A 26,807-nucleotide genomic window follows, 5' to 3' on the forward strand; every position below is an offset into this window, starting at 1 on the left:
TCGAAGGTCAAATAAATATCATGAATAAAGCCAACTGCACTTCGCGTGAGTGATCTCAACGGAGGCAACATTAATTAGGGTCAAAAAACTTCTATGGAGTGGGGAAGTTGGCAAGGTGAGAGTAGATCACGTGTTTCACAGCTTCGGAGCGTACGCCGGTAAGTGAAATAGCTTGGTAGTTACCTTGAAAGACCGATCGCTTTCCTTGAAGACTGGAATGACCTTCCCTGTTTTCCAGTCTCTTGGAACTTTACCTATGTCAAATTAATGCTTAAAAATAACACTGCGGGTCAAAGTACACACACACTTTGTACTTTTTGACACTTTCACATTAATTTCCTCCATCCCGCCGGGTGATAGGCACATCAGAAAATCAGTAACCTTAATGATACCTTCTGGCATCGAAAATGGCCAAATCTGTAAATGGAACTGACATCGAAAAACAGAACATTTGGAAGTTCGTCGGCAAATAGTTGTGTCAACATTGAACAAAATGCACGAACACCTGAGTCCGAAACCGCTAATATTATCGGGTTTTATCACTTTCCAGAAACACCGTGTCTTCGAGTAGAAAATGCTTGGAACGGTCCTAATAAAGAAATCACGTGTTGTATGTGCTGCTAACTAGTATTGTTTAGTAGTTTCGTGATAACTTTCCCATGCCGAAAGGTTTCGCTACGCGAAATAATCGTTTTTTTTTTGTTACGTTTCAAGCGCTTTAAAGTAGTGCAGAACCAAGGGGAACGCGCTCTGTCATTTATCATGACAGTCGTAAAGACGTACTAAACGCAGCATTTATGTTTTGAAAAGCGCGCAGTTACTCTCAATCTACCCCTGCTTATATGTAACTACAAGTTCCTAGTAAAAGACGGAATTTCGCTAGTCGTACTGTAGTAATTGGCTTTATCATATAGCGTATAGGGCCCATATGCCCTAACGAGTGCGAGGCATTCGCGATCGGTGATCGAGTAGTTGCTTTCCGCTGGAGAAGACAGCTCACGTACGAAATGACACGGTAGCAACAGTTCGGTTGTTGAGCCAGAACAGCGCCGATACCGTGACCACTGGCGTCTGTGCGCACTTCAAGGTGAACGGATATGTCAAAATGGCTGAGAATTGTTGGCGATATGAGTCGCTTGATCAACGCAGCGAATGCACAAGCTTGTTCATGACCCCAAGAAAAGGGCACGTCTTTTTTAGACGTTCTGTAGGAGCGCGTGCAACGTAAGCGAAATTGCATACGAAGATCCGAATGTAGGAGCAGAGGCCCACAAAGGTTTGAACGTCGTTGGCACAGGTCGGCACAGGCAAATCTTTGATGACACGAACTTTATTGAGATCAGGGCGAACTCCAAATGTATCAACAAGATGTCTGGGAACAGTAAGTTGCCTGCAACCGAAGTTGCACTTTAACGAGTTCCGTTGGAGACCTGCATTGCGGAAAACCAGAAAGAATTGTGGATAAATGATCCAGATATGCTTCAGATGTCGGCGAAAAGAGGATTAGGTCGTCGAGGTTGCACATCTACATAGCCCACTTAAAACCGTCCATCATACGTTGGAATGTAGCTGGGGCATTTCATAACCTAAATGGCTTTACTTTGAACTAAAGGTGGTCGTGCGGTATAATTCAGGCGGTCTCTTTATGATCCACGTCCTCAACAGCAGTATGCCAGTATCCCCAGCGCAGGTCTATTGAAGAAAAATAATTTCCTCGTGGAGGCAGTTAAGGGAGTCAGCTATCCGTGGCAGGGGGCACACGCCTTTCTTCGTTACCTTGTTAAAATTCCGGTAGTCTACGCAGAAGCGCCGGCTGTTATCCTTCTTTCTAACAAGCCTGACTGGTGAAGCCCAAGGACCTGCAGAAGGTTGAACAATATCTCGGGCAAGCATCTTGTCGACTTCCTTCTGTATGACGTGGCGCTCAGTGGAGGATACACGATAGGGTCGTCGTTGTATGGCGCTTGCATCGCCAGTGTTGATGCGATGCTTCACAACGAATATCGGGCCCAGTGGTCTGTCACTGAGATCAAATATGTCCGAGTACACACCTGAGAAGGCAACGGAGCGTGTTCACGTTGGGAACCGGAAGGTCAGAGGCGATCACTTTTGCCCCGCTTCCTAACATATTTGCATGATGCGCAATGGGACTGGCAGGCGATGGTGCATTAGAAGTCAACGCGGAAATATTGCAGTCGGAGGCTGCTGCAATCATTGCAAGGGAGATACCCTGAGGCAGCACTTGATGACATAGGCTGCAATTCATAATTGGGAGACACGCCGTACTTTTCTTTATACGGATGAGCGCGTGTGGGAACGTAACGTTGTGCGAATGAGAGTGTCAGAGTTGGGTGACTCGATGTATTTACCGTCGGCGACTAAATAGATTTTTAAAGGTGTTTTCATTTCACACACGTTATTTTTTCGATAGGCTTCCACCCTTGTGCTGGTGACCTTTTTTTCATGGTCCAGTCCTAGCCACAAGTATAATTTTTTCAAGCAACGGGTAAATCTTAAGCCACTCTAACCACACGCTCACGAGGCCCTGGAGTTCTTGTATACGTAGTTTGTGCCAAATACTCTCATTCACTTCAAAACTTCACTTTAAAAGAAGCGAAAGAGCAGTCAGGGATAGCAACATTCGTTATATTATAATACTCAATAATATATAAAAGGACCTCGAAGACAAGGTTATTAGGGGTTTATGGTTTCTCATGACAACAGAGCCTCGCATACGCCGTCAAAGAACGACAACGGGGATGTCAAGCAGATCAAAAATGGTGGAGACCAAAATATGTTTGTATGGAACGCGCTTTCTAAGTCTGTCGAAACGCTTCGCCTGTCTACTTTCTTTACTTGTGTTGACGCTTCGACTTCTGACAATGACTGGTCGCTACAAAGAAAGTTTGCCCTGAATGTCTACATTTCGCATTCCAAATATATATGTACTCGCTGTGCAAGCGTACACCCGGTTTTATTATACGCAACATAACTTCATATTTCTGTACTATTTAGGAAGATCGGTTCAGCGTCGTGATTTGCAGCTCATACCTTTTATGGCCGCTTTCGTTCCCAGTGAGTGCTTTAGAAAAAGCGTAGTCTCGACGCACTAGCCATTCATAAATCAACACTAAAATGTGAGACGCCTATGGATTATTCCTTAACAATGCTTGACAGATGACTGCCGTCATTTCCTTACATCATAAACCTGGCACTAGTCTTCTTTGCACTCTTTCATAACTCGATGTGTTTTGTTAGCACATACTCTCAGCAGGCTAGGTTGCCTCGGACAGTACCTTCTGTAAAAGAAATCCGCAAGCCGAATCAAAAGGGGCTTACCAAATCAGCCTGATATTGAAGAAACGTGAAGGCATCTACGGTTGTTACCAAAGTATTTCTAAGTGCCTGAGCAATTATAATCTCATATTTTAAGGATAAATATGAGCCGTTCATTCAGGTTTTCGTTCTAATTTATGTTTTCCAAGCAGGTTTGAAATCCCAGTGCGATTTGTGGGAACGCAATACACTGCCACAGTTTTTGTTAAATGTACTTTACCTATCGAAGCATCATTTATCGATTGTAATACCTGAAATGTCTGAAATAATTACATCGCATTTTAACTAAATTTACTGTCTTTACTTTTTCAAGGTTGGCCTTCAAGGCACTTATTTGTCGTGAACCACAGCCAAGTAGCGACGTCCACAAGCCACATCGGAAGAGGTTTTCTGAATTACCCTGATAGAAGAAACGTACTGTCATCTACGGTTTTTACAAAAGTAAGTCTAAGGACCGCAACATTTAAGAGCTTAAACATTATTGAAAAAATTAAGCTGTTCATTCAGGTTTTTGAGGGTATACAGGTTGCCGAATCAGCATTCAAATCACGGTGCGATTCGTGGAAACGGCAAAAAATTACCACTGGTTTTTTTAATGTAGTATAGATATTGTAGATTGACTTATTGAGTAATTTTTTGTAGTTTAGATATGTTTTGTGGAGCATTTTCCTAAGATTAATTCAATGCTGTGTGTTTAGCTGTTTCAAAATAAATTCCATGCTGATTAAGTCACGGGAGCTGCAAGTAAAGTCGGAGCTTATATCGCATTACGAACGGTAGTTTATATTGGTGACTACATCAACGCATTGCTTCGCAAATCACAGGCTGGTCCCAGTGTTCTCAATAATGCTTGCTGAGTAGAAAGGTCGCTGTGATACAAAGTAATTAGTTTTCATGCGTTTAATGTGCAGAAAGCTACTTAAGATTGCGGGGATCTATAGCGACTTTCATTCGAGGCCTCTCTTAGAGCCATAAGGATCACTTATGCGATGAAATATTTGTACCGCTTCAGCGAAATTCACGTAATAGAGATTTTATAGCTGTTTTCTTCCACGTAGAATTTGGAATCTCTAATACCTTTACTGAAATCAGCATTCCCAGATATGCTTCGCTGTAGCGTAAGATGTCGAACCTGTATTTGCAATCCCAGAGGTAGTATCGCCTCCCGTTTAGGTAAGTATTGCACATCATAGTAAATGAAGAAAGTACAACACATCATTTCACGTATACTGCACAGAAAGTCTCAAAGGCATCGCATGAAGTACTGCATTCGTAAATCCATCATCCTTTAAAAAAATAGTTCAGAGTATATACAGGCGCGTGCGAAAGGTAATTTCCTTTGAAGTGTTCCGCACAAACTCATCTCTTCAACGTTGTTTTTGTTTGGAGGAGCTCAGCTTGTCAACATCGATAATCTCGTTTTCGAAGCGACTGGGATGAAACCAGCACGTAAACTTATTTTTCTTCTGCATCATAGGCGGCTGCAGTGCCGAATAACCTTTGAAATCCACGGCTGTTTCGTTAATTTTCGTTTGATTATGTACATGTCTTCACTTTATCAACTGCTCTAATGCGGTGCCGAGTCGGTGTTCGTGCTCTACAATATAGACGGAAGCCATTCCGTGAGCAGTGGAGGGCGATAAAACTTTATTCTGTCTTTTATGGTATGCAGGAGTGGCGTGGCGCCCTGGCTGAGGTGTTTGTTTTCTACTGTATCGTTAACGTTCAAGGAGCTTAATTCTAAAATTATGTGCTTCTTGCGTTTTTTATCTACATTTGTAACAATGACGTCTGCCACTTACAGCTCACACGTGAGTGGCTCGTCCTAAAAAAAAAGAGCACCGCTGCTAGTCGTAGACAATAAAAGTGAGATTGAATCTGAAGCATCGCTTTTGAAATGCAATTGATTTTATTCGCATGAGATTATATGGAACGGAGCGGAACTAATAGCCCCGAACGTGGCTTGAATGTGTTCCAAGGCACCACAACAGTCTATATAAATGGCAACACACTAAGTTTACACCAGTACTCGTCAAAGAAAAGAAGAAGAATCAGGTCTTTCCGCATCGTATAAATGAGACTCCCAATGGTAGGTTTTACACATAGTATGCAAACTTTATTAAGACAGTTAATACAGAGAAGGAGGAACTACTATGCGCAAACAATTTAGTTCTTAATGGTTTCACAGCGGTCCTAAATTTCAGGAATGCCACAGTGAGCAGAAGAAACAATGATGATCGGTGCCGGAGCGTTATATTTTGCAGTAGCTGGCATAGTGCTTTAGTAATTACAGTTGTTTTTCAACATGTGCGTCAGCACAATGCGACCCATTGTGAATTTACAGCAATTTCGTGCGTGGCTCCAACTTTCATGTATTTTAGCAAATATTCCACCTTCCGCGTAATGTTTCTTCCCTATCCAGCCTTATCGTCAAGGCTCAAGCCCAAAAGATCCCGACTATGACGTACGATCCGCATAAGGGTATGTCAACCGGAATGCTCGAGTACTACCTTGGCATTACTCGTAAAAACGGATATCATTGCGTCTTACCGGTAAGAATTTGTTTTATTACATTCTTCAAAACGCGACGCTTTCTACCAACAAGCTGATGGCGCCCTTTACGGCCCTTGCAGTGACTAATGTAGATTTACGTGTTCATAATTCCCACTACTTGCGAACACACCGATAAGGAGCGGATGACTTGTTGAGACAAGCGCGTGACTTGTCAAGCTAAGCGCACGTGCTTGACGAAAGTAGTAGATAAGGTAATAAACGTCTTTCCCAATACCAGGTAGCCATCCTTTCGCTTAACGTCAAAAAACGCGTCCCTCGGGCGCAATGAAGCGGCTGCTGAGCTGCATCACGTCACCCTGTAGGGCCTATTTTGCCACCAATACATAGTTCAATTTAATCCAAACCGATTAAACGTGCTAGCGCAACATTCCAGGTCAACAACAATTTCTGGCGCAAAAAATGCAGCATTTATTAGGCTGTATGTAATCGTGCAGGACTATCACGTTAAAATCATATTCTTACAACATATCGGGAGGACCATCTATATAGAAAGCACCCCGTTTTTTAGAGGGCTTTCGATGACAGCTAGCATTGTTCGGGGGGTTCTAATCGAGCGTAGATCCGTTTCTGGAGGACCTACTGAAACACAGCTTGATAACCCACGTTCCTGACCGCTAATTTTCACTTTAATTTGTGCGAAAACGCTTTTCCGGTAAAAGTGTCAGGCCCCGAGATGGCGACAAAGAGGCGACGAAAGCAGCTCTTGCAACAAATTCTAAAGGCTCAAATATATTCCGTCATTTCAAGCCATGGAGCAACCGGCGAAGTTTGACACGTCCCGCCGGCGACTCCAACGAGGCCTAAAATTGGGCACTCTGTACAGTTTGGTTCGTTGAACATGGCCCGCAGCAGCGCGGCGATCGACTATTGCTGCAACGCATGTGCACAAGTGCGCGGCGAGCTAGCGCTTTGCATTTGGCGACGGAGCACACTCAGTGGAATTGCCTGCGTGCATGCGAATATATAGACGATCATGCTGTCGGCCAGCACAGCTAGCGCACGTACGATGCCCTCTGAGCTGGCAGTTTTGACGTTGGATATATAGAACATCTCATTTCTCCCGCCTTCTGAGCGCTTTCTGTCAGGCTGCGTGTGCCGAACACTACATCCCAGGGGTGAATCTCCGCATGGCTGCCGTTGGCTGTTATTTTGCAGGCGCTCTTTCGACGCTAGCGCCGAGATCCGCTTCAGTTACGGCCCTAGCAGGCGGGCGATACTTTAGCACAATGGCGCCGCACACGATGGTTTACGTTCCCATGGCAACAGGAATAGCCGACGCGGGGCGCCTGCGCTCCATAGCGCTGTCATTTATTTTTGTTTCCATTGTGCCAACCCGCTTCGCTCCCTTGCCACCCTTCTCCAATGCCAATGAGTGGCGCACGGCACCGCGCATTGGCATTGTTTGCGAACTGGCGTGGTGTGCACCGTGTGTTCTTTATGAGTTGGCACGCACGTAGTCTTTTTCATACGTTGATTACACCAACATGTGCGAGAACTTATATAACTTCCACTTCCAACACAACAGATCTTCGGCTTGTTTGATAGACATTGATTCCTACAACAAAGATTTTCGTACATTTGGTATGGCACACGCTCAGAAAATGAACAAAAGTAAAAGATGCATGACACGTACGTGAATTTTAACAACGCAAAAGTTCACAGTGTGACAAAACAAAAACATGAAATAAAACGCAACAAAATGCGAAGGACGTTTCATGTGCACACATATAAAATACTTTTTTTATATATTGCCCTAAAGAGCAAAGCGTAGAAGAGCTTCGATACACGCACTGAGATTTTGCACAAAACTGGACGACGTGCATGACAGTCATAGCAACTAAATAATCCGAAATTTCACTTGCAATGACAAAATTAACGGCGTGCACAATACGCGAATTACAATAAAAAGCAAAGAATGTTTTATGGACAACCATACCTAAGAACAGAAGCTTCCATATACCTGAACAAAAGTACATGAAATGCATGACATGTTCATTACTACTGAACAAAATGAAAAACCAGACATGGCGGAACAAAAATAACATTGTACTAAAAACAAAAATACGCATTGTCACATAATGTTGCACTTGGCCACAACTTGAGCAATGGTGTCAAGGAGGAGCAGAAGGTAGTTAGCTTTTGGAACAGCACATAGAAAACATTCACAGAAAGGCCTATTCCTCAATCCAGGGTCAGGTAAAAGAAGCCAACAACACGGCATTTCTTTCACCACAAATGCAAAGCTTAGCAGTAAAATTACGTAAATTAATGCACGAAGTACTACTTTGCATACTCGCCACACCTTTGTGTAAGAAACACGAACTGCAATTAATCTACATATGGAGCACTTGCAATGCTCATACTTTCCATAATAAAAAGCGTTATGTCTACGCATTAATGTTATTCGCGCGGTTTTCTCATTGGCAGTTACTGGGTCAATACATAAGCACAAACATATCATAAGAAGCCAACCAACAAGGAGAGCAAGGTAAACATAGGGGAAATTACTTGTGCATGCCAATTGAAATAAAGAAATCATAAATAAATGTCAGTGAAAGTGGATGAAGAAACAGCTTTCCGCAGGTAGGAACGATTCCACATTTTCTCATTTAGCATGCGATGCTCTAACCAATGGAGCCACCGCGGCGAAAGGGCTAAATCGGGCGCAACGGGTAAAGTCGTTAGCCTTTGTGCGCGCATTCCTTCAAGATTCTGTATCATTATGCGCATGCGCACCACTGTTGTCTCCCTTCGGCGAGCAAGAAAGCTTTGTATGCGCCTGCGCATCTGCTTTGCTTCCTTGGCGTGGTAGACGCTGGTGTTTGTGTGTGTGCGCGTGGGTGTGTAAACGTCAACGCCTTTGTGTCCTGTGCACCCGACCCAGTTGGAAAATCCGCGCACCTGACATCCATCTTCCGAGTGGCGGCAGCAAGCATGAATAGCGTCGGCCCCCTCATCATCTTGGACACTGGCGTTTCGAAGAGGCTTTAAAAATGGTCCGCAAAAGTAATTTAGCCTTCCGTAGAAGCTTGAAGCCTTGCTGTCGCTCTCCGTCACGAAGCTTGCAGAGCGTACCGTCCTCGTAGTGATAAATTTAAATGCTTTATGTTGCTCGTCGCGTCAATCACGCTCCGGACCTCTAGGCTAAAGCAACGACCACGCTGCTGGTTTGCCGTTTTTAACAACACTGATGATATGACGCGGGTGTTCTGCTATAATAAAAAGGTAAATAAAGCGAGTACTTCCGTTGTAGCACCAAAGTTTCATCGTCATGCCGTACTCATTGCCCTGCATTGTTATTAAGCTAACATCGCAGTCACCATCATGTATACTGTAGTTACCACCATTGTCGCTAGCACGCCAGCATTGTCGGTATTGCGTCATCGTGGTGCCTTTATCTGCGCCATCTTCATACTCGGGGTTCGCTTATCGTACCGCAAGCATCGTCGTACGCTCATAGAGAAAGAAATTCAACAAGAGGGGACACTCTTCAAAAACTGGCAACAGGAAACACGTCACGCCTAGTTTCAACACCATTCGTTAGTTGACGCGAGCATCAGAAAAAAGGAATGTGAAATAAACTTCCACACAACGTTTTATTTTTTTTATTCCTTCCCACTAAAAGTGAAAAAGTTTTGTGTGTAAATGAACTTTTATTTTGCAACTTTTTTTGCGTTGCCTAGCAACAAGCTAGCGGCACGCCAGACGCGCGTGCATACGTCATGCGCCAGACAAGCCGCAGGAGTGAGCGGGGCCGGCTGCGCATGTGAAGCTCGCGTGCTCGGCGACCCGTCTCTTTTGGATGTAGCCCGTTTTTGGGGCTCCCGGCGTTCTCTTATGTTCCGTCTGCATTTCGACACGGCAGCGCTGCACTACTGGACTACAGCAAGGTGAGGAATTTTGTTTGACAGTCTGCGACGCACTTCAAGCACATTTTAGGCTTACGGCACAAAACTGAACCTATATAGTGATGCAGTTATCGAAAAACAGCTCCGCAGTCCAAGCCTAGTTAATATGAGTTAATTACTCGTACTTGGAGATGTTTCCGAGGCTTTCTATGAGCCCAAGCATAATTATAACCTACTTCGGTAGTTTTTGGGCACGCTCGCCGCACCTGGCTTTCTGACGAAAAGCACCTTGGCCGTGTCACGCAGTTTCGCGTGTACTGAACCTTAGCGGGACAAGTTTTGGCGCTTTCTCTGACCCAAGACACTATTGTAACTAATTTCAATACTTTTGGGGGCACTTTTCAAGCACAGTGGCCGCGCTCGGCGTATTGGCGCAGTTAGCGAAAAGCAGCTCGGCTGTGTGCCGCAGTTAGTTTCGCGTGAACTAAATCTTACTTTTAGAAGTTCGTGACGCATTCTCTGACCCGAAAAAGTATTGTAATTTATTGGGTAACTTTTTGGGATATCTTGAGGCTTGCTCGCCGCGCCTGGGGTTGTGAAGCTGTTAGCAAAAAAGCAAGCCGGCCATAGTGAGTTAGTTTTGCGTGTACTGAATTTTAGTGGGACAAGTTTGTGGCGCATTTTATAGCCCTGCAACAACATATACCTTATTTCGGTACTCACGCTTCTCGAAAACACGACGAGCGATTGCCGAGAGTGATAACACGGGAGCGTTGCATGCGCCGGCAGGACGCGTAAAAGATAACACGGAGGAGCTCAAGAACATGACATTTATGTATTCTGAGCGACTGAAAACAGGCTTTGAGCCCACGAGTCTGACTTGAGTGCGATTAGAAGCCATTCTGCGAGCGTGTAACATGGTCTGGCTGAGCCTGTGTTGTAGCCACCTTTGTGTACTTGGCGTACCATCGTGTCGACTGAGGCCAAGTTGTTTTAGAAACGCGCAGTCACCCGTGTATTTGTGCACTTAAAGTGCAGGAAATAATGCCCGGGAAAGGAGGGGTGCTTGCCAATCGGATGTTCAGATTTGATGATTGTTTGGGAGGAGTCTTTGCTGCGAAATGTACGTAAAAGTGAATTTATCTGTAATGCCTCTCATTCACCATTTACGCACGTTTCGCCTCTACACGCAATACTCCTGTTAGGTCAATATACCGAAATGATACATGCTTGTAATTTACTTTCTTTCAGCTGACGGCATCCGGTGGAGCATCGTACGGCAACGACTGCTGCTTACCTGGTGCCACAACTTTGGATGAATGCAGAAGAAGCCCGTAACGAGCATTTATATAGAGCAAAATAAACATTTCATCATTTCAGAAGACGTCTTTCGTTTTCTTTATGGAATTGCACCTGACAGATTCGGCGCAGTCTTGTAAAGGTCAATCGCAATCATTTCTACTTAATAATGAAACGATTGCACGCCAAGGCCACGCGAGGTTCAGCAGAAGCAAAAAAAAAAAAGATGAATGCTGCGCCGAGCAGCGGAGCCGGCGCGGCGTGTACGAACTGGTGTTCAAAACGCGCGCGCCCAAAACCGAAACCGGAAGGAGTCAATAACATCCGCTTGGTGTGCTACAGTCAATTCGGCCGCTGGGCTCTATGGGAGTGTCCGCTCTTGTTGAAATTCATTTCTGTATGGTACGCTATTCAAAGAAGCTAGTAAAAAAAAGTGCAGTTACAGAACTGCTTTGGACGTAAAGGCATTAGAGACAAAGGCCGTGTGTTGTTCGCTCTTATTTGAACACAGCAAGATGAACACGCATAACAATAGTAAGTTAGCCACGCTTCTGTTAGAGGTGTCTGTGTTCGTATGCATACAAGTTATAGCAGTGCAACTAACACTTTCGAACTACATTTATGGCCGATGTTACGCGATCTGCAACTCAGAACAGATTTGGTCATCCTAATTCTGCACAACCTCTTTGCTTTCCATAGTATGGCATAAAGTTCGAAAAATACGGCACTTTCATGAAAGGCAAGGTTACACCGCCCTTGTATAATGGCTTGACATTTCGGGTGTTCTTTTACATTCAACAAGGGTGAGTATAGTTTTAAGCTTTTCTTTTGTGTATAATGAACGCGAAGAATGTGAAGTTGCATTGAGCAATATAAGCTCTTTCATCATTCTTGTTTATCTTTCGGTAAAGAGTCATATTGACCCCACATAGGCCTGCTCCGGCAAGTAACTTAGCTAAACAGGTAGTAAATAATTTATTCGTTTACTTTTTGGCAATACATTCTCTGTGCATATTGACGTTAAAGAATGAAATTGATGATTTCCCTTATACAGTACTACAGATTCCCTCTCGGGTAGTTTCGTGGTCAGATGGGTGATGAATGAGGCGAGAAGGCGGTTCAGTTTGGAGCTGTCGTCGGCAGCAACGAATTCAAATAATTAGTGATACGGCACTTCACTACGTTCACCTTAAAATGATGTTCATCGCGTGAGGAGGTGCAATAAGTGGCGAAGAACATGTTTTAGTTAGAAGTTCCTGGAATATCTCTTTTGGGAAAGACATAGGAGGGCAGTTTCTCTTTTACAGACACTTCTCCATGTTTAGTTCAACTTTTGTGGCAGAAACATTTGCACTGCGGAAATACTTCGGCATGATGGAACCGCATAGCGATTCTAAATGCTTTAGAATATTTATGTTAAGTCTTAGCTCTATGTAGATCCCAGATTCAAGAGGCATCTTCTGATCTGAGGAGGGGTTTATATAATGCTAGCTTAAGTCAAAGAAGAGGATAAGTAAAACTGTGACGAAAAAGAAAACAAGTGCGCGGTTAGCAATATGGAAAAGGTACTCAACGTTTATCTAACATGACAGATCCTTTGTTATGCGAATACCTAAGTATACACGGTGTTCAAAGTATCATGCACCACAATTTAAAAATATGCGAATGAGACGTAGCTGGACAGAACCAAGGTAATGCTGATTGCCGTCGCTTGGAGATACTCACAATATTTTTTGCATTCCGCCAAATTACATAATTATCCTTAAATAATCCACTTCTCAGATAATAAAGTTTGACGAAAAGTATCAATAAGAAAATTGCAGTGCAACCATGAAAAACTCCCAATACAGTTTCTCTGGTTGAATATGCGCTGCGTAAAAGCATGCTTCCGAGCGTGAAAGAAGTCGTAGAATACACACAGATGAGCTTGAGGTCCAGTCACGCGGCTGTTTTGCGTGTATTCACCGGTTTCTTTTACGCTTAGAAAAACACTTTCTGTAGCAAGTATTGAGCAACAGAAAGCTGTAATGGGAGTTTTCATTTAGCTCTACAGTTATCTCATTGAAAATATTCATCTAATCATTATATTTTGGATGTTGATGATTTATTAGGATAAATATACATTTACGGAGAAAGCAATAGATACTGGAAGTATCTCCTAGCGAAGGCAAAAACATTATCTTGGCTCTGTCATTGTACGTGGACATTGCATACTTCACAGTGTTGGTGCACGATATGAGCCCCTGTATATAATAGGTGACTTGATAGAGTATGAAATCGCTACATTTGTGAGAAAATTATCTGGCCGTGTTATAACTCGAAATTTGAATCATTTTACTTTTCGTACACTTTGTTTCATTCACACATGATTGCGCCAGCACTACACAATTTCAAGATCTGCCTGAAGTACGAAACAATATACTGGCTAAAATACGTCGCCATAATTAATGCCATCATCGGTGAACAGACGAACGGTAGAAGAAACAATGTTAAGATCATTAATGTGATGCAGGAATTGGGGTGAGCAGGTGCCGTACGTATGATAGTGCAGGGCCAACTCGTGAGTCTGTATGGATAGCAGAAACGTACCACACATCATTTCCGAGAATGTAATGAGTCCAGTTTAATAAATTGGGGTTAATGCGGCGTTTGATCAACCTCAAGAGGAAAAGCATGTGCCATACTACGTAAAAGGCTTTCTCAAAATGCAGAAAGATGCCGTCTATGAAAGACCAAATATCACTGAAGAAAACCAAGTCACAATTGAGCATTAGTACGTTTTGCACACAAAAAAGATGTTTCTGAAAGCATGGTGGTTTCTGTTAACCAAATTCGTAGATTCAAGATGTCATACCAGATTGGAGTGGAAAGACGTTCCAACATCTCGCAGGTAATTCTGGTTAGCATACCGTCTCTACAGTTGCCGGGAGATACTGTGTTAACTAGTTTATAAATAATCACCGCCTTCCCCACGTTCCGAGTGCTGGGCAGCACATCACACTGTATAGACTTTTTGAAAGGTTTAGACAAGATAAAACAATAACAGGTTGCACTGCTTTTCAAAGTTTAAGCTGGTGTGCCAACAGGGCCGGGAGATGATATTGTTGGGATAGAACAAGCGCCTATCTGACATGGCTCAAAGTAATGCGAAATGGGCATCTGGGCTTGGCACGAGTTTGTTAGCATCTTGGTCTTTATTAGCGCTGGCCTTGTAGATACAGCATAAATAATCCCTGTGGTCATGTGCTACGTAAAAGTGTGTCTCACAAAAGCTAACATTTTTAGTGGAGGCTTCTGATTTCCGTCCTCGTCACGAAGCTCCACAGTGGTTATTGCATCGAACTTGCTACCAAGCTTCGCCAAACTTGAGCTGTTAGATGACCAATGCGTGGCGGCTTTCTCGGCTGAAGCTTCGTCTGACCGTAGCAGGTTTCCAAAGTCTGCTTCTTGTTCTGCGCCCACGATGCAGAAAATGATCTCGGCTGATCTGTTGGTACCTGTAAACGCCGAAAAAATCTTCCGTGTTTTGTCTTCCTACAGCGATGATTTCGACTTTGACAATCGCCCCTTTGGTCAGACGCTTGCTGTCAAGCACCGTATTATTAATTCGGATGCTGCTCCTATTCACTTTAGACTATGTTTAATATCTCTGTCGGAACACCAGGTAATTCAAACTGGGGTGAAGAAGGTGCTCAGTCAAATATGAGTGAGCCTTGTTCGAGTCCGTAGGCGTCACCAGATATATTGCTTAAGAAGAAAGACGGGACATGGCACCTCTGTGTGGATTAACGCCGCCTGAATAAATTGAATAAAAAAGCGTACATCCACTGTCCCGAATCGACGACTCCCTTGACTGCATCTGTGGGGCCTGTAGCTATCGTCTACTGATATTCCATCTGGATATTGGCAGATCACCGCAAACAATATGGACAGGAAAAAAACACCACATTTATAACACCCGATGCTCTTTTCCAGTTCAAAATAATGCCTTTCGTATCACGTATTGCTCTGGCCACATTGAGCGTATGATGAACTCCTTGCTACAGGGGCTTCAAATGGTCCACATGAAGGTGCTATCACGACGACACCATTGTCTTTTTACACTCATGTTGAACGTCTGTCTATTATAATCGACGTCTTTCGTAAGGCCAGGCTTTAACTCATCTCATCGAAATATTGTTTCCGCTGCTGCAAAAAAAGGTTTTGGGCCAGCAAAATTCATGCCGTCCGACACTTTCTGGTTCCGAAGTCAGCCACAGACTTCTTGCTTCCGCTGCTTTGTTGAAGATTTGTCTGATATAGCTCGACGCCTCACTGACTTTCGTAAGAAAGGCGTACACTTATCATGTGTACCTCCACAATCTGCTACGTTCTCTCGTCTCATCACGCATCTTAACTCCCCACGAATCTTCGCCCACTTCGACCTTAATGCCCCAACAAAATTGCGTATGGCTACCCGTGGTCATGATATCGGCCCTGTCCCAGCCCAGCGTCAGCATGGTCAAGATCGCGTTATCGTTTCTGGCAACCGCCACCACTCACCACCAGAGCGTAGCTATTCATTTACAGAACAAGACTGCCTTGCTGTTGTCTCGACGGTCGTCAAGTTCTGCCCTTAACTTTACGGTCGGCACTTTTTCGCAGTAATCGACGACCATGCTGACTGCTGGCTTTGCTTCCTTAAGGATCCTATAGAGCACCTTGGTTGTGGGGCTTTCGGGCTCCGAGGGTTTTTATACTCTGTGATTTACAAGTCCGGATGCTTGCCCTGAGATTCGGATGCTTTGCCGCGTTACCTCATCGAGAGCTATGATGTACTTTGCATCGGGAACGCCGCTCATGTTTTCTCCATATCAGAGCTCCTCCTTATCGCCGACGGGCAATGGGGTGACGCCTTGCTCAAAGTGCTCATGAATAGTTTTGAATCCATGCCAGACGACGCTTCCTTCCATTTCTTTGATCTCCGTGATGGTACTTTGTACCGTTGTTATGTTCAGCTCGAAGGTACCGATCTCCACTTTGTTATCCCAATGCGCCTCTGTGCGACCGTTCTTAAGGAACTTCACGACCCGCTCACCAGTCCACATGTAGGAGTGTCTCAAACTTACAGCAAGGTACGCCACCGCTTCGTCTCGCCTGGTCTTCTGAGCCATGTTAAGGGTTCAAGAAGTCGTGCCTGCTTCCCGCTCGGTACCTGGAGCCACATAAAAGCTCGGCAGAGCCGTTTGGTCGTATTGGTGTGAACCTCCTGGGCCCGTTTGAGCATCTCAGTCGGGAAACTAGTGGCTTGCTGTCGTTCTTGACTATGCGACTGGATACTCTTTTACGCGCTCTCTCCAGACAAGCAACGGTAAGTATGTGCCACGTTTCCTGCTAGAAGAGGTCCTTTTGACAAATAGAAGCAAACAACAAATGCTCATACACCAAGGTCATACCTTTTTTTGTCCAAGGACATTCAGAGCATCATTGGCGGCTCTTCTATTCATCATCAGCTTACCACTTCCTACTTAACGGAAACCAGTGGCCTAACCGAACAATAGCACGGGAGCCTTACAGACATGCTGGCGAAATTGGTTTCAGCCAACCACCGCAATTGAGACCTGAATCTACACTATATTACCTTCGCCTATATTTCTTCTCCCCTGGGCACTGCCGGCTATTCCCCGCTCTAACTCTTGTATGACCGTGAAGCCACGCTTCCGATCGGCACGTTGGTGCCATCGATAACGACCCCGACGAGCGAGTATGGGCGTGATACCATCGCACGCATTCGCCACGCTCAAGTTCTTGCACGCGCTTGACTATCAGTGTCGCAAGAGAACCAGAAGGGTTGCTGCGACCTCTGTCGCAGTGAAGTGCACATTTCTCCGGGAGCCCTGGTGCTCCTTTGGACGCCTTCCCTTCGCGCAGGCCTTTGCGAGGAGGCCCTGCCTTGTTACAAAAGCCCATATCGCATGGTACGCCCAGTCAACGATGTCACCTAAGAAATCTTTCCAGTCAGCCTCGCAACATCCTTCAGTCTGATCACCAGTGACCTCATCCCTGTCGTCAGGCTCAAACTCTACAATTCTCTATTTGTTGCGGATATGTGGATGAACCGGGACGACGTTTTTGCTGGCGGAGGTTGTGTTGCGATACAACATCCGCCTATGAGACATCGCACAAAGTAAGGGGAAGATGGAAATCTTGGCTTAGCAAGAACTGGTTACCATCTTCATCTCTGGCTGCACTGCGTTTGTACGCAAAGTTTAGATAGTCTCCGCTGTGTGTCTTTCCGCTTGCTCAGGGCCCCAAATGAATGCAGCGCCTTTCTTGAGGGGCTGACTGAGAGGGCGTGCAACGTTCGCAAAATTTCGGACAAACCGACGGAAGTAGGAGCTGACCCCCAAGAAGCTGCGAACATCCTTGGCACATTTTGGCACGGGAAAGTCATTCACTGCCCCTATTTTATCGTGGTCAGGGCGTACACCAGAAGTATCGACGAGATGCCCGAACGCAGAAATGTCACGACCACCGAAGTGGCACTTGGACAAATTTAGTTGTAGCCCCGTCTGACGGAAAATACATAGGATCGTCTATAGGCATTCGAGGCGTGTCACAAAAGTCGGAGAAAAAACGGCCACGTTTTCCAAGTAACAGAGGCAGATGGACCAATCGTTCAAACGTGGCCGGGGCATGTCATCGGCGGTAATTTGCCAGTAGCCGGAGTGAAGGTCGATGGACGAAAAATATTGTGCTCCGTGCAGGCAATGCAGGGCATCGTCAATGCGCGCGGGAGTACTAGTGTACAACGTCCAAAGTTCACAAGCGGAAGGCAGGACGTGTTGTCCGAAGTGGTAATGACGGTGTGACGAAAAGCGACGTTATGCGAGAGCAGGACATCCGGATTAGGGGATACGATGTAGTCACCGTCTGAGACAGGTGGAACGGGGGAGACACCTATGTACGTGAAAACACGGCAAGGGACGCGAATATGCTCTGTGGAACATAGCCGCATCGGAGCGCTATCGGGAGGAGCAATAGCAGCAGGTAGAGCGAGTTGCTCAGCAACAGCAGAACAGTATATCAAAGCGGAATGTGTAGACAGAAAGTCAAGGCTCAGGACAAGCTCGTCCGTGCAGTGCTCTAGAACATAAAATAAAACAGAAGTATAATGTCCGGCGACACTGACGCGAGCCGGACAGATGCCAATAACGGCTGATGTTCCAACGTCTCCGACTCGGACCACAGGGGACGGGGCAGGAGTGAGGACTGTCTTTGGATGGTACCGAAGCTGAGCATTCATCGCAGACGCGTGGGCGCCAGTGTCAATCAGAGCCGTAACAGGTACACCATCCACATTCACTTTAATGAGGTTCCGATGTGTGGGCAAGGTCAGAAGGAAATTTTTGCGTGGGGTCGGTTTGGCAGCATCACCTCCAGGTGCTGCACTCGTTAGTTTTCCGGAAGGGTGCGCCGGATGGAGCTAGGGGACGGTGATCGACGAGATGGGGACGATTGCGAAAAACGGCGACATGGCGAAGGAGAGCGGCTGAGTGGGTAGGCAAAGAAGCTTCGCCAGAATACTGGCTGCGTTTGCGGGGTGAACCGAGGAGCAGCACTAGGGGCCATGGGATGGGAGATAGAGCCAGGGGGTCGAACGCACCTGCAGTGCGTGAAATACGGCCGATACGGCCACAACTGAATCATATGGGCTTGTCTTCTGAAGTGCGCCATTCGGCCGTGTTGCGATACCGCGTTGGGACATTCAGGCTGTGGATGCGTATGACAATCAGGCAGATTAACTGAACAGACGTTGGTCAAGCCAATGTTGGCCAATTCCTGGCGCACGACGAACTGTATGAGGGAGACGGTCGCCTGGCAATTGTCGGAGCCGTGGATTGGGGTTGTGACAGGAGATGCGGCTTCAATTTCACGTTGGATGATATGTAGGATGCGATCACAGCGATTGGGCGTGGGCGGACTACGGAGGTCTTCACAGTAAGACGTAGCAGCCATGTTGAGAAGACGGGGAAATGGCTGGGAAATGCGGCGACTCTTCTTCAAACCGTCGGTATTCGGTAATAATGGCTTGCACAGTGGAAGAATTCTTCAACACAAGGAGGATGAAGGCATCATCTGCTATGCTCTTAATGGCATGTGCGACTTTATCAGGTTCGGACATCTTCGGATCCACTTTGCGGCACAGAGCGAGCACGTCCTGGATGTACGTAAGGTAGGATTCAGTGCACGTCTGGAAAGGCGAAGCGATGTCTTTTTGGGCGGCGCGCTGACATGCAACAGGCTTGCCAAACGAATCCTTGAGCTTTTGTTTACAAATGGCCCAGCTAGTAAGTTCCTCCTCATGGGTCTGAAACCAAACGCGTGCCGTGCCCGCCAGGTAAAATATCAAATTAGCGAGCATGATGGTCTGATCCCAGTTGTTGCTGGCGCTCACCCGCTGATATAGTTGAAGCCAGTCTTGAACATGAGTGTCGTCGGTGCCAGAATAGGTTCCTGGGTCGCGGGGTTGTGCTAGAATGACGGTGGGCGAGGGTGCCGATGGGCCCGAAGCATCGACGCCTTGAGCTGGCATTGAATGTACAGCCAAGGGGCGCCCGCCGCGTAAATCCGTCTTGATAATGAACCCGCGACCTCCACCAAAAATGTTACGGGGTTAAGAACAGTAAGACGTATATTTGCAAGATATTTACAATAATTGTAGCAGCTGACAAGATCGTAGACAGCGCGCGAAGTCCAGAGCGTCGTCTTCTTCGGACCAAGCTGTAAACATCTTCTTCGTCAGCATGTCACAATATCTTCAATTTATGGACGAGCCTGCTTACCCCAGCCAGGCAATGATACTAAGCTCCTCAGTTGGAAATTAACGATTATTCATTACAGGCAAAGTGGAGCAGTTATCTTCAGAATATATAGCCAAAGACGCTTTCAGAGCCACGCAGCGCATTTCCCTCGAAATGTATTGTTATTTCACCAAGCAGTTTAACATATTTGTTCTTCGAGCCATTGACCAATTCCAATATTTGGATTATTCGGAATATTCGGCATCTGCGTAAGCTGATTAAGAAGTAGGAAAAATAAAAATACACCCTTTGTCTATTCAAGCTTGCGCTTGTTGTCAGAGATGCAGTCACAATAAACGGCTCGCCGTTACGCTTTATCGCAATATTACGGGCTCCTATAAACTGCCTTCTTTTTGCTCTGTAAACGACTGTACAATCCGTCTTAACTAGGGAGAACGGTACGCGGAGCGAATTTTATGCGATGGCACAATTGTTTCGATAGGCCTACATTTTTTTTTCAGCAGAGCCCAGTTCTGATCTATGTATTCATCTAAAAATTACCGCATATTGAATTCATAGAAACATTCTAGCTCAGCTCTAATGGGTGCATCATAGGTTTTCGCGTAGTCACTAATAAATGTGTTGTACTGAGTGGCTTCTTCGAATGGGAAGATGTAATAGCAATTAAGGTCGCTCAACTCCAGCAAGAGTGTTAAAATACCGGATGTGACTGGCGTAGTAGGAAAGATAAAATCTAGCACAGTAGATGAGGAATGAGTAGCTCACTTAGGTGGTTTCATGATATTGCTGTTCCAAGATATTGCTACGTGCTATCAGAAGGCGACGATGTTGACCCTTGGATTAACTTGGACGTATCGGCCAATACTGATCTAATGACGATGAGGTGCATAGCTCGCTGTTCCCTAGATTGAATGTTGAGCATTGCTTGTTATCTCTTTAAATACACCCTCTATGTAGTTTAGCTACTCTCATTCATGTAACCTTTATTAGGAGGTGGTGCGGGTTACATCTGATGACGCAGCATCGCAGCGGATGCCTCCTTGAGTCTACCGCCATGCCCCCAGGTGATGTCACGTCGCCTCCAGCTACGCCTTTGACCACTGCCCAGTTTATCGGCCACGCCCAACCCCACAATCCCTGGACCTCTTCAGGTGCCAACACTGACGTGGATGTGTGGCGCAGCACGTATCGGCAAGTAAGCAAAATGAATGGCTGGGTTCCAACTATTTTGACTCGGTGGCAGCCCTCGCGTCTGATTTCTGGCCCATGATGAGTATCTGAGAAGTTCCGACACGCTCAAGCAGCAGCTGCACGACTGTGGCGGCAACCAGTTTGGCCGACAGCTTGTGCCAAGGAAGTACTGGCCGTACGTACACGGACGTCACCTGAGCCTTATTTACCATACATACAAGACGTGCAGACCTTATGTCTACAGGCTGATAAGAAGATGTACGAGGCTGACAAGTTGACCAATTTTTTTAGGGGTATTGGGGACGACGTTTTCAATCTGTTTGTCGTCATCAATATGACCACCACTGACAGGGTCATTAAAGAGGGCCATCGTCTAGAGGAAGGTAAATGCCGGCGCATGTCGCCTCAGTGCGGTCGTCTGCTGAAGACTGCTGCTACGCTGTCATCCGAGGCAACTATTTTCCAAGCATTCACCTCAAATTACGTGACACGCATCGTCCGGTAAGCACTCGAGGCCGTCATCAGGCTTCTTATAAACTCATGGTAGACGATATCTCGACGGAGCCTGTTTCATTGATCGAGGCCGTTGTTCGCCAGGAAACTGCAAACTTTGGGCTTTGCTTTACTGTCTGCCCCATAAAAACTGACACCACCCTAGTCTCCGCGGTCAGGCTTTCTCGCGCACCATATGCCATTCGCATGTCCACAAACCTGTCGCAATATGGAACAGCCGGTAAAATATCTGTGGACGCTGCAGCCAAGCTGGACACATTGCTCGGTTTTGCGACTGCCAGTGGCCCTCTCAGTCACATTGCCTATTTTTTGCATGCTCTGATTCTTTCCGTACGGCAAACCGCCATTCATCCCTCACCGAATCCTGAGCACCCTGTGTCCCTAAGGAAAGTACCCGCTACGCCTAGTCGTCTCTGACGTGGCTTGTCGCCAGAAAACTATTCGTGGCTTCTGGAGGTGATGTTGCCCTGTCGACCATGACCCTAAATCTTTAGCTGCCCTTACGTGCCCAAAGGAACATTCAGAAAGTTCACATCAACAGCATCCATGTCAAAGCATCGTTTGACACTACAGCATACGTCGCTGTCATGAGTTCCAGTTTTCGACGTCGCATGAGGAAGGTCCTTACCCCCTAGCGACCTGAGCCGTACGTGTCTCTAATGCTTTTGCAATTGATGCTACATGTCCTCAGAAGAGCACTCCGACAAGGCCAACTTGTGGAAGCCGCGAAATTCGCGGCGCACTGATGCCCCGAGACGTATTCTCTAGACATCTACAGAGAAAGGAAGAGAGCGATGAAGAGAAGGACAGGGAGGTCATCTACGGACATTTCCGACTTTAGTAATGAGCCTATGGTCTAGACGGCCATGATGATTTCTACAATTAACCCATGGCCCTGACCCACCACCTGACCAAGGCAGTGGTCAGACCTGTAACACAGCAGAAGGTGCTAAGAATATGTGTCTGGACAGACCACCAATGGAAACTGATCCTCTCAACCTCTCAGCCCAACTCTGTCGAGCGAGGCTAGCTTAGCACGACTCCTTGAGGAATATGAGACATTGTTTGCGATATCATCGGCGTTAGTGAGGCTTATACTGGTGAGGCTTATCTGTTGCTGAATAACGCTCATGTCCTCTGCTAAAGAGGTCTCCCAGATAAGAAGCAATACGGGGTAGGATTTCTAATCCATAAAGACATAGCGGGCAACATTGACGAATTCTACAGCATCAACGAGAGAGTAGTAGTAGTCGTAATCAAACTCAATAAAATGTATAGTTTAAGATAGTACAAACCGACATCCAACGTCTAGTCATGACGATGCGGAAGTAGGTCAGTTTTATGATGATGTTGAATTAGCGGTGAGAAAAGGGCAAACGTGGTATACAGTAGTAATGGGGGACTTCAATGCAAAAGTAGGGAAAAAGCACTTGGGCGAACAGGCAGTTGGCAACTACGGTGTCCATTCTAGAAATGGTAGAGGTGAGATGCTGGTAGAATTCGCAGAAAGGACTAAGCTGAGAACATTGAACGCTTTTTTGAGGAAACGTAGCAACAGGAAATCGAATTGGAAAAACCCAAATGCTGAAACAACAAATGAAATTGATCTAATTCTTTCTGCCGATACCAGCACAGTGCAGGATGTACAAGTAATAGGTAGGGTAAAATGCAGTGATCATAGGTTAGTGAGGGGCAAGATCCACCTCAATTAAAACAGAGAAAGAATAAAATTGGTCAAGAAAAAACAAATATGGGGCATACAAATAACAAATATGCAAACAAATATGGAGCCTTAGAACAGAGACATGACGATGATGACATAGAGGTAATGAATGAAACCATGACGAGGCTGGCTACGAAAAGGGGGACGTTAGAGAATTGAAAAGTAATAGGACCATTAGCTTACTCCTAGCAATAATTAAAGTATTCGCCAAAATAATCTCGCATAGAATAAGGGCAATAGTGGACTTCAAATGGCCAAAGACAGGCTGACTTCAGGAAGGGATACAGTACAATGGATTATATCTAGGCCATTAGTGAGGTAATCGAGAAATCCGTAGACTACAATAAGGCTCTCTATATGGCTTTCATAGATTACGAAAACGGTTGTGATTCAGCAGAGATACCAGCAGTCACAGTGGCATTACGTAATTAAGGGGCACAGACCGCTTACCTAAATATCCTGGAAGATATCTACTGAGATTCCACGGCTACCTTAATTCTCCAAACGAAAAGTAGGATGATACCTGTAAAAAAGGGGTCAGACAAAGAGACGATCTGTCCAATGCTAATCACTGCGTGTCTGGAAGAAATATTCAAGCTATTAAACTGGGAAGGCTTAGAAGTAATGATCGAAGGCGAGTACCTCAGCAACCTTCGGTTAGCCGATTACATTGTTCCATGCAGCAACACTGCAGAAGACTTACAACACGTGATTGAGGACCTTAACAGAGAGAGTATAAGAGTGGAGTTGACGATTAATACGCAGAAGACAATCATGAATAACCAGGCAAAGGAACAAGAGTTTAGGATCGCCAGTCTGCTTCTAGAGTCGGCGAAGGAGTACGTTTACCTAGGTCAATTAATCACAGCGAACCCTGATCATGAGAAGGAATATCACAGAAGAATTAGAATGGGTTGGTTCGCATACGGCACACTATAAAAAATTTAACACCCTTAAGGGGGTTAATGACTTGTCCCAAAGGTGACAACCTTTTTAGGTGTATTGCTACACCCCAAGCGAAGCGGTGTAAACTACCACCCCACAAAGGAAAGGGTGTTAATGTGACGTAACCTTGCCTATGGGTGTAAAAGAAACGACACCCTTCATATATTGGTGTAACACAGACACCACCCTTTCAATATGGGTTTAGCATGGACAAGACCCTTCCAAAAGGGTGTTATCCCTGCGAATACTTTAGCGTTCACTACAGTCATGTAGTTAATGGACAGATTAGCTGTTGTGAATGCTGCCTAGCTTTAGCTATGGTACTACCTTGTTCAGTATGAGCCAGAATGTGCGAGCCGTTGTCATATTGCGCTTCTGGTCTGTCAAGCGGTAGCATATAAAACGTGCGACACTTTCAGACAAAAAAAATTTAATGAATAAAGAGAAGATCAGACATCCACCCGTTCGTAGCAATTGCTACAAATGAAACCCATATGGGTTCCTCGAAAGGAAAGCCTCATAGTTGTGGTCCGGGATTCGAACCCGGGACCACCGCCTTTCCGGGGCAGCCACTCTACCATCTGAGCTAACCAGGCGGCTAACAGATAGCAGGGCGAAGTCGAATTTGTCGACAACGCGAAGCAAAGGCAAGTGTTGACGAAGCAAAGGCATGCAAAGGCAACCACACGTAAGCAGTTTTTTGAGTCGCACATTCATAGAAATGTACACGTTAAGCGCGAACAAATGTAATTGAGCTCTCTTGAGGATAACAAAATGGAAGGTTGACTGACCCACGCGTCGCCGAATGTTGATATGTGTCTAGCTTCTATTATCAAGCGTATCGTCATGCGACACCTGCTTCTACTCATTATGACTGTCTTTTTTTAAATCTATGTTTGCATTTGCATCTCTGGCAATGAATGGCAAGAAAGCACGTGTAACCAGCGCAGCCTAAACGCGAGGCTTACCGTCCGCAACTATCGTGCATTAGCTGTTGGCATGATTTCTTCCCTCCTTTGCTTAAACACAAGTTCGCGATTCTCCTCTTCACAAGCTTTGTATGCGAGTATTGAAATGGTAAAAGTGGCTTACTTGCCTTACTGCTTACTTGCCTTACTTACGTGCCTAGTACTTGCCTAGGGCAGGTTAGGTTATTAACGATCATTTAACTGCTCGAATAGTATATGCAAAACAAAAGTGTCAGTGCGAAAATTGTACAGCATCCTTAAAAATTCCCAATCCGGCTTTCTACTACTCCAAAGGTGCAATACAATTTTTCTTTTTCAAGCTCGAAAAACAGCCTGTGAATATATGCAAGAAGTGCAGCTCAACTAACCACTTGTGCACCTGAACACCATTTCGCTCCTTCTTTCAGGCTTGAAAAAAACAATTTTTGAGAAGAATATTTTACAAATAGATTGATTATTATTGATTATGTTTTAGGGAATATGCATGAAATGGTGTGACTGCCACCTCCATCTTGGGCGACATGAATTGTCTCCATTTTCATGTACAAATCCAGCTATACATGGGGCGTGTTTTGAGCTGGTTCTGTCATTTAGGCTGGTTTTGACTAATTGAATCTTCGCACCATAGTAATGGAATCGACAGCGTAAAAGGAAATTGGTACATAAGTTGTCACTGTCAGAAGCTCTTTATTTTATCTGCACTTTGGAGCGTAGACGGTACCGTACGCTCTCTGACCTTGGTTTAGGCACAGCTTCGGTGTGCGAAAGTTTTTGAGCACCTGTAATATAGACAAGACGCCAGCTTATTTGTTTTGCCGCTGAAAATATATTTAATTATACGAGTAAAACATATACAGAGTTGTTAATGCTAATTAGGCATTAACAAGAATCCCCTTTGCGATGAAGGGGGCTATTAAGTTTTCTTTTTGAATTTTCGGTATCTTGCGTTGCTGTTGTGCCAAAACAGTGTCGTAACATTCACCGTGCGCTTCTGCATAGATGAATGTGACGCAAAGTATGACGAGATGCATACTATATGCATTTGTAAGCGCTAAAATAAATATGCGCCCTCATTTGGCCTGTAGTTTAAATAATGAGAGCAATTACAGGCTACTTCCTGTCCACCCAGTTGCACGCAGCCAGTTTAAAATTCTGCGGGTCCTTACTTCTCATACTCTAAATGAAATACATGTATTGCAATCTACCTTCTTTACGTAAGTCACAAAATGTGTCACCGTCATAACATACGGGACAGCCAAGTTCCGTGTGACCAGCACGGGTTGGTTAATTTTCGCATTGGTTTGAACCTTCTGGAATCTGTGCTCGCTCATTACGTACAAATTTCAGGTGTGCATGAAGATTCTTTCTGCAGACTGACGCTTTCAGACTGCGAGGAAGTCAGACTTTTTCCAATACGGAATGTGTGGACAAAAACAAAAACGTTCAACATTTATTTGTGTTCGGTTTTGGCTGTCTGAGAAATCAGCCAGCCTTAGCTGATCCACTTCACAACACGCGAACGAAATAAACGATTGATGGCGCCAGGAAGTTTTCTTTATGCTATCCTCATTGTATCGGTGGACTAGCTGAACTCTAGCCCTAAATT

At 45.3% G+C, this 26,807-nt stretch overlaps 1 protein-coding gene across 5 annotated transcripts in view; it reads left to right on the plus strand.

Annotated features, from left to right (window-relative positions):
* Positions 1-3,262: 3,262 nt before the first annotated feature.
* Positions 3,263-26,807, plus strand: part of LOC129385713 (uncharacterized) — a 94,284-nt gene continuing 70,739 nt past the window's right edge. For 3 of the 5 annotated variants that reach the window (XM_055072705.1, XM_055072708.1, XM_055072709.1), the window contains exons 1-4: positions 3,263-3,391; positions 3,650-3,777; positions 5,759-5,888; positions 11,757-11,860. In XM_055072705.1, the coding sequence (XP_054928680.1) occupies positions 5,796-5,888; positions 11,757-11,860 (197 nt within the window). In that variant the 5' untranslated portion in view covers positions 3,263-3,391; positions 3,650-3,777; positions 5,759-5,795. The remainder of the gene's footprint in view (positions 3,392-3,649; positions 3,778-5,758; positions 5,889-11,756; positions 11,861-26,807) is intronic. The other 2 variants (XM_055072706.1, XM_055072707.1) reach the window with 2 other exon arrangements.

Source organism: Dermacentor andersoni, chromosome 7 (assembly GCF_023375885.2).
Source record: "Dermacentor andersoni chromosome 7, qqDerAnde1_hic_scaffold, whole genome shotgun sequence".
In the NCBI taxonomy this organism is placed as follows: Eukaryota; Metazoa; Arthropoda; class Arachnida; order Ixodida; family Ixodidae; genus Dermacentor; species Dermacentor andersoni.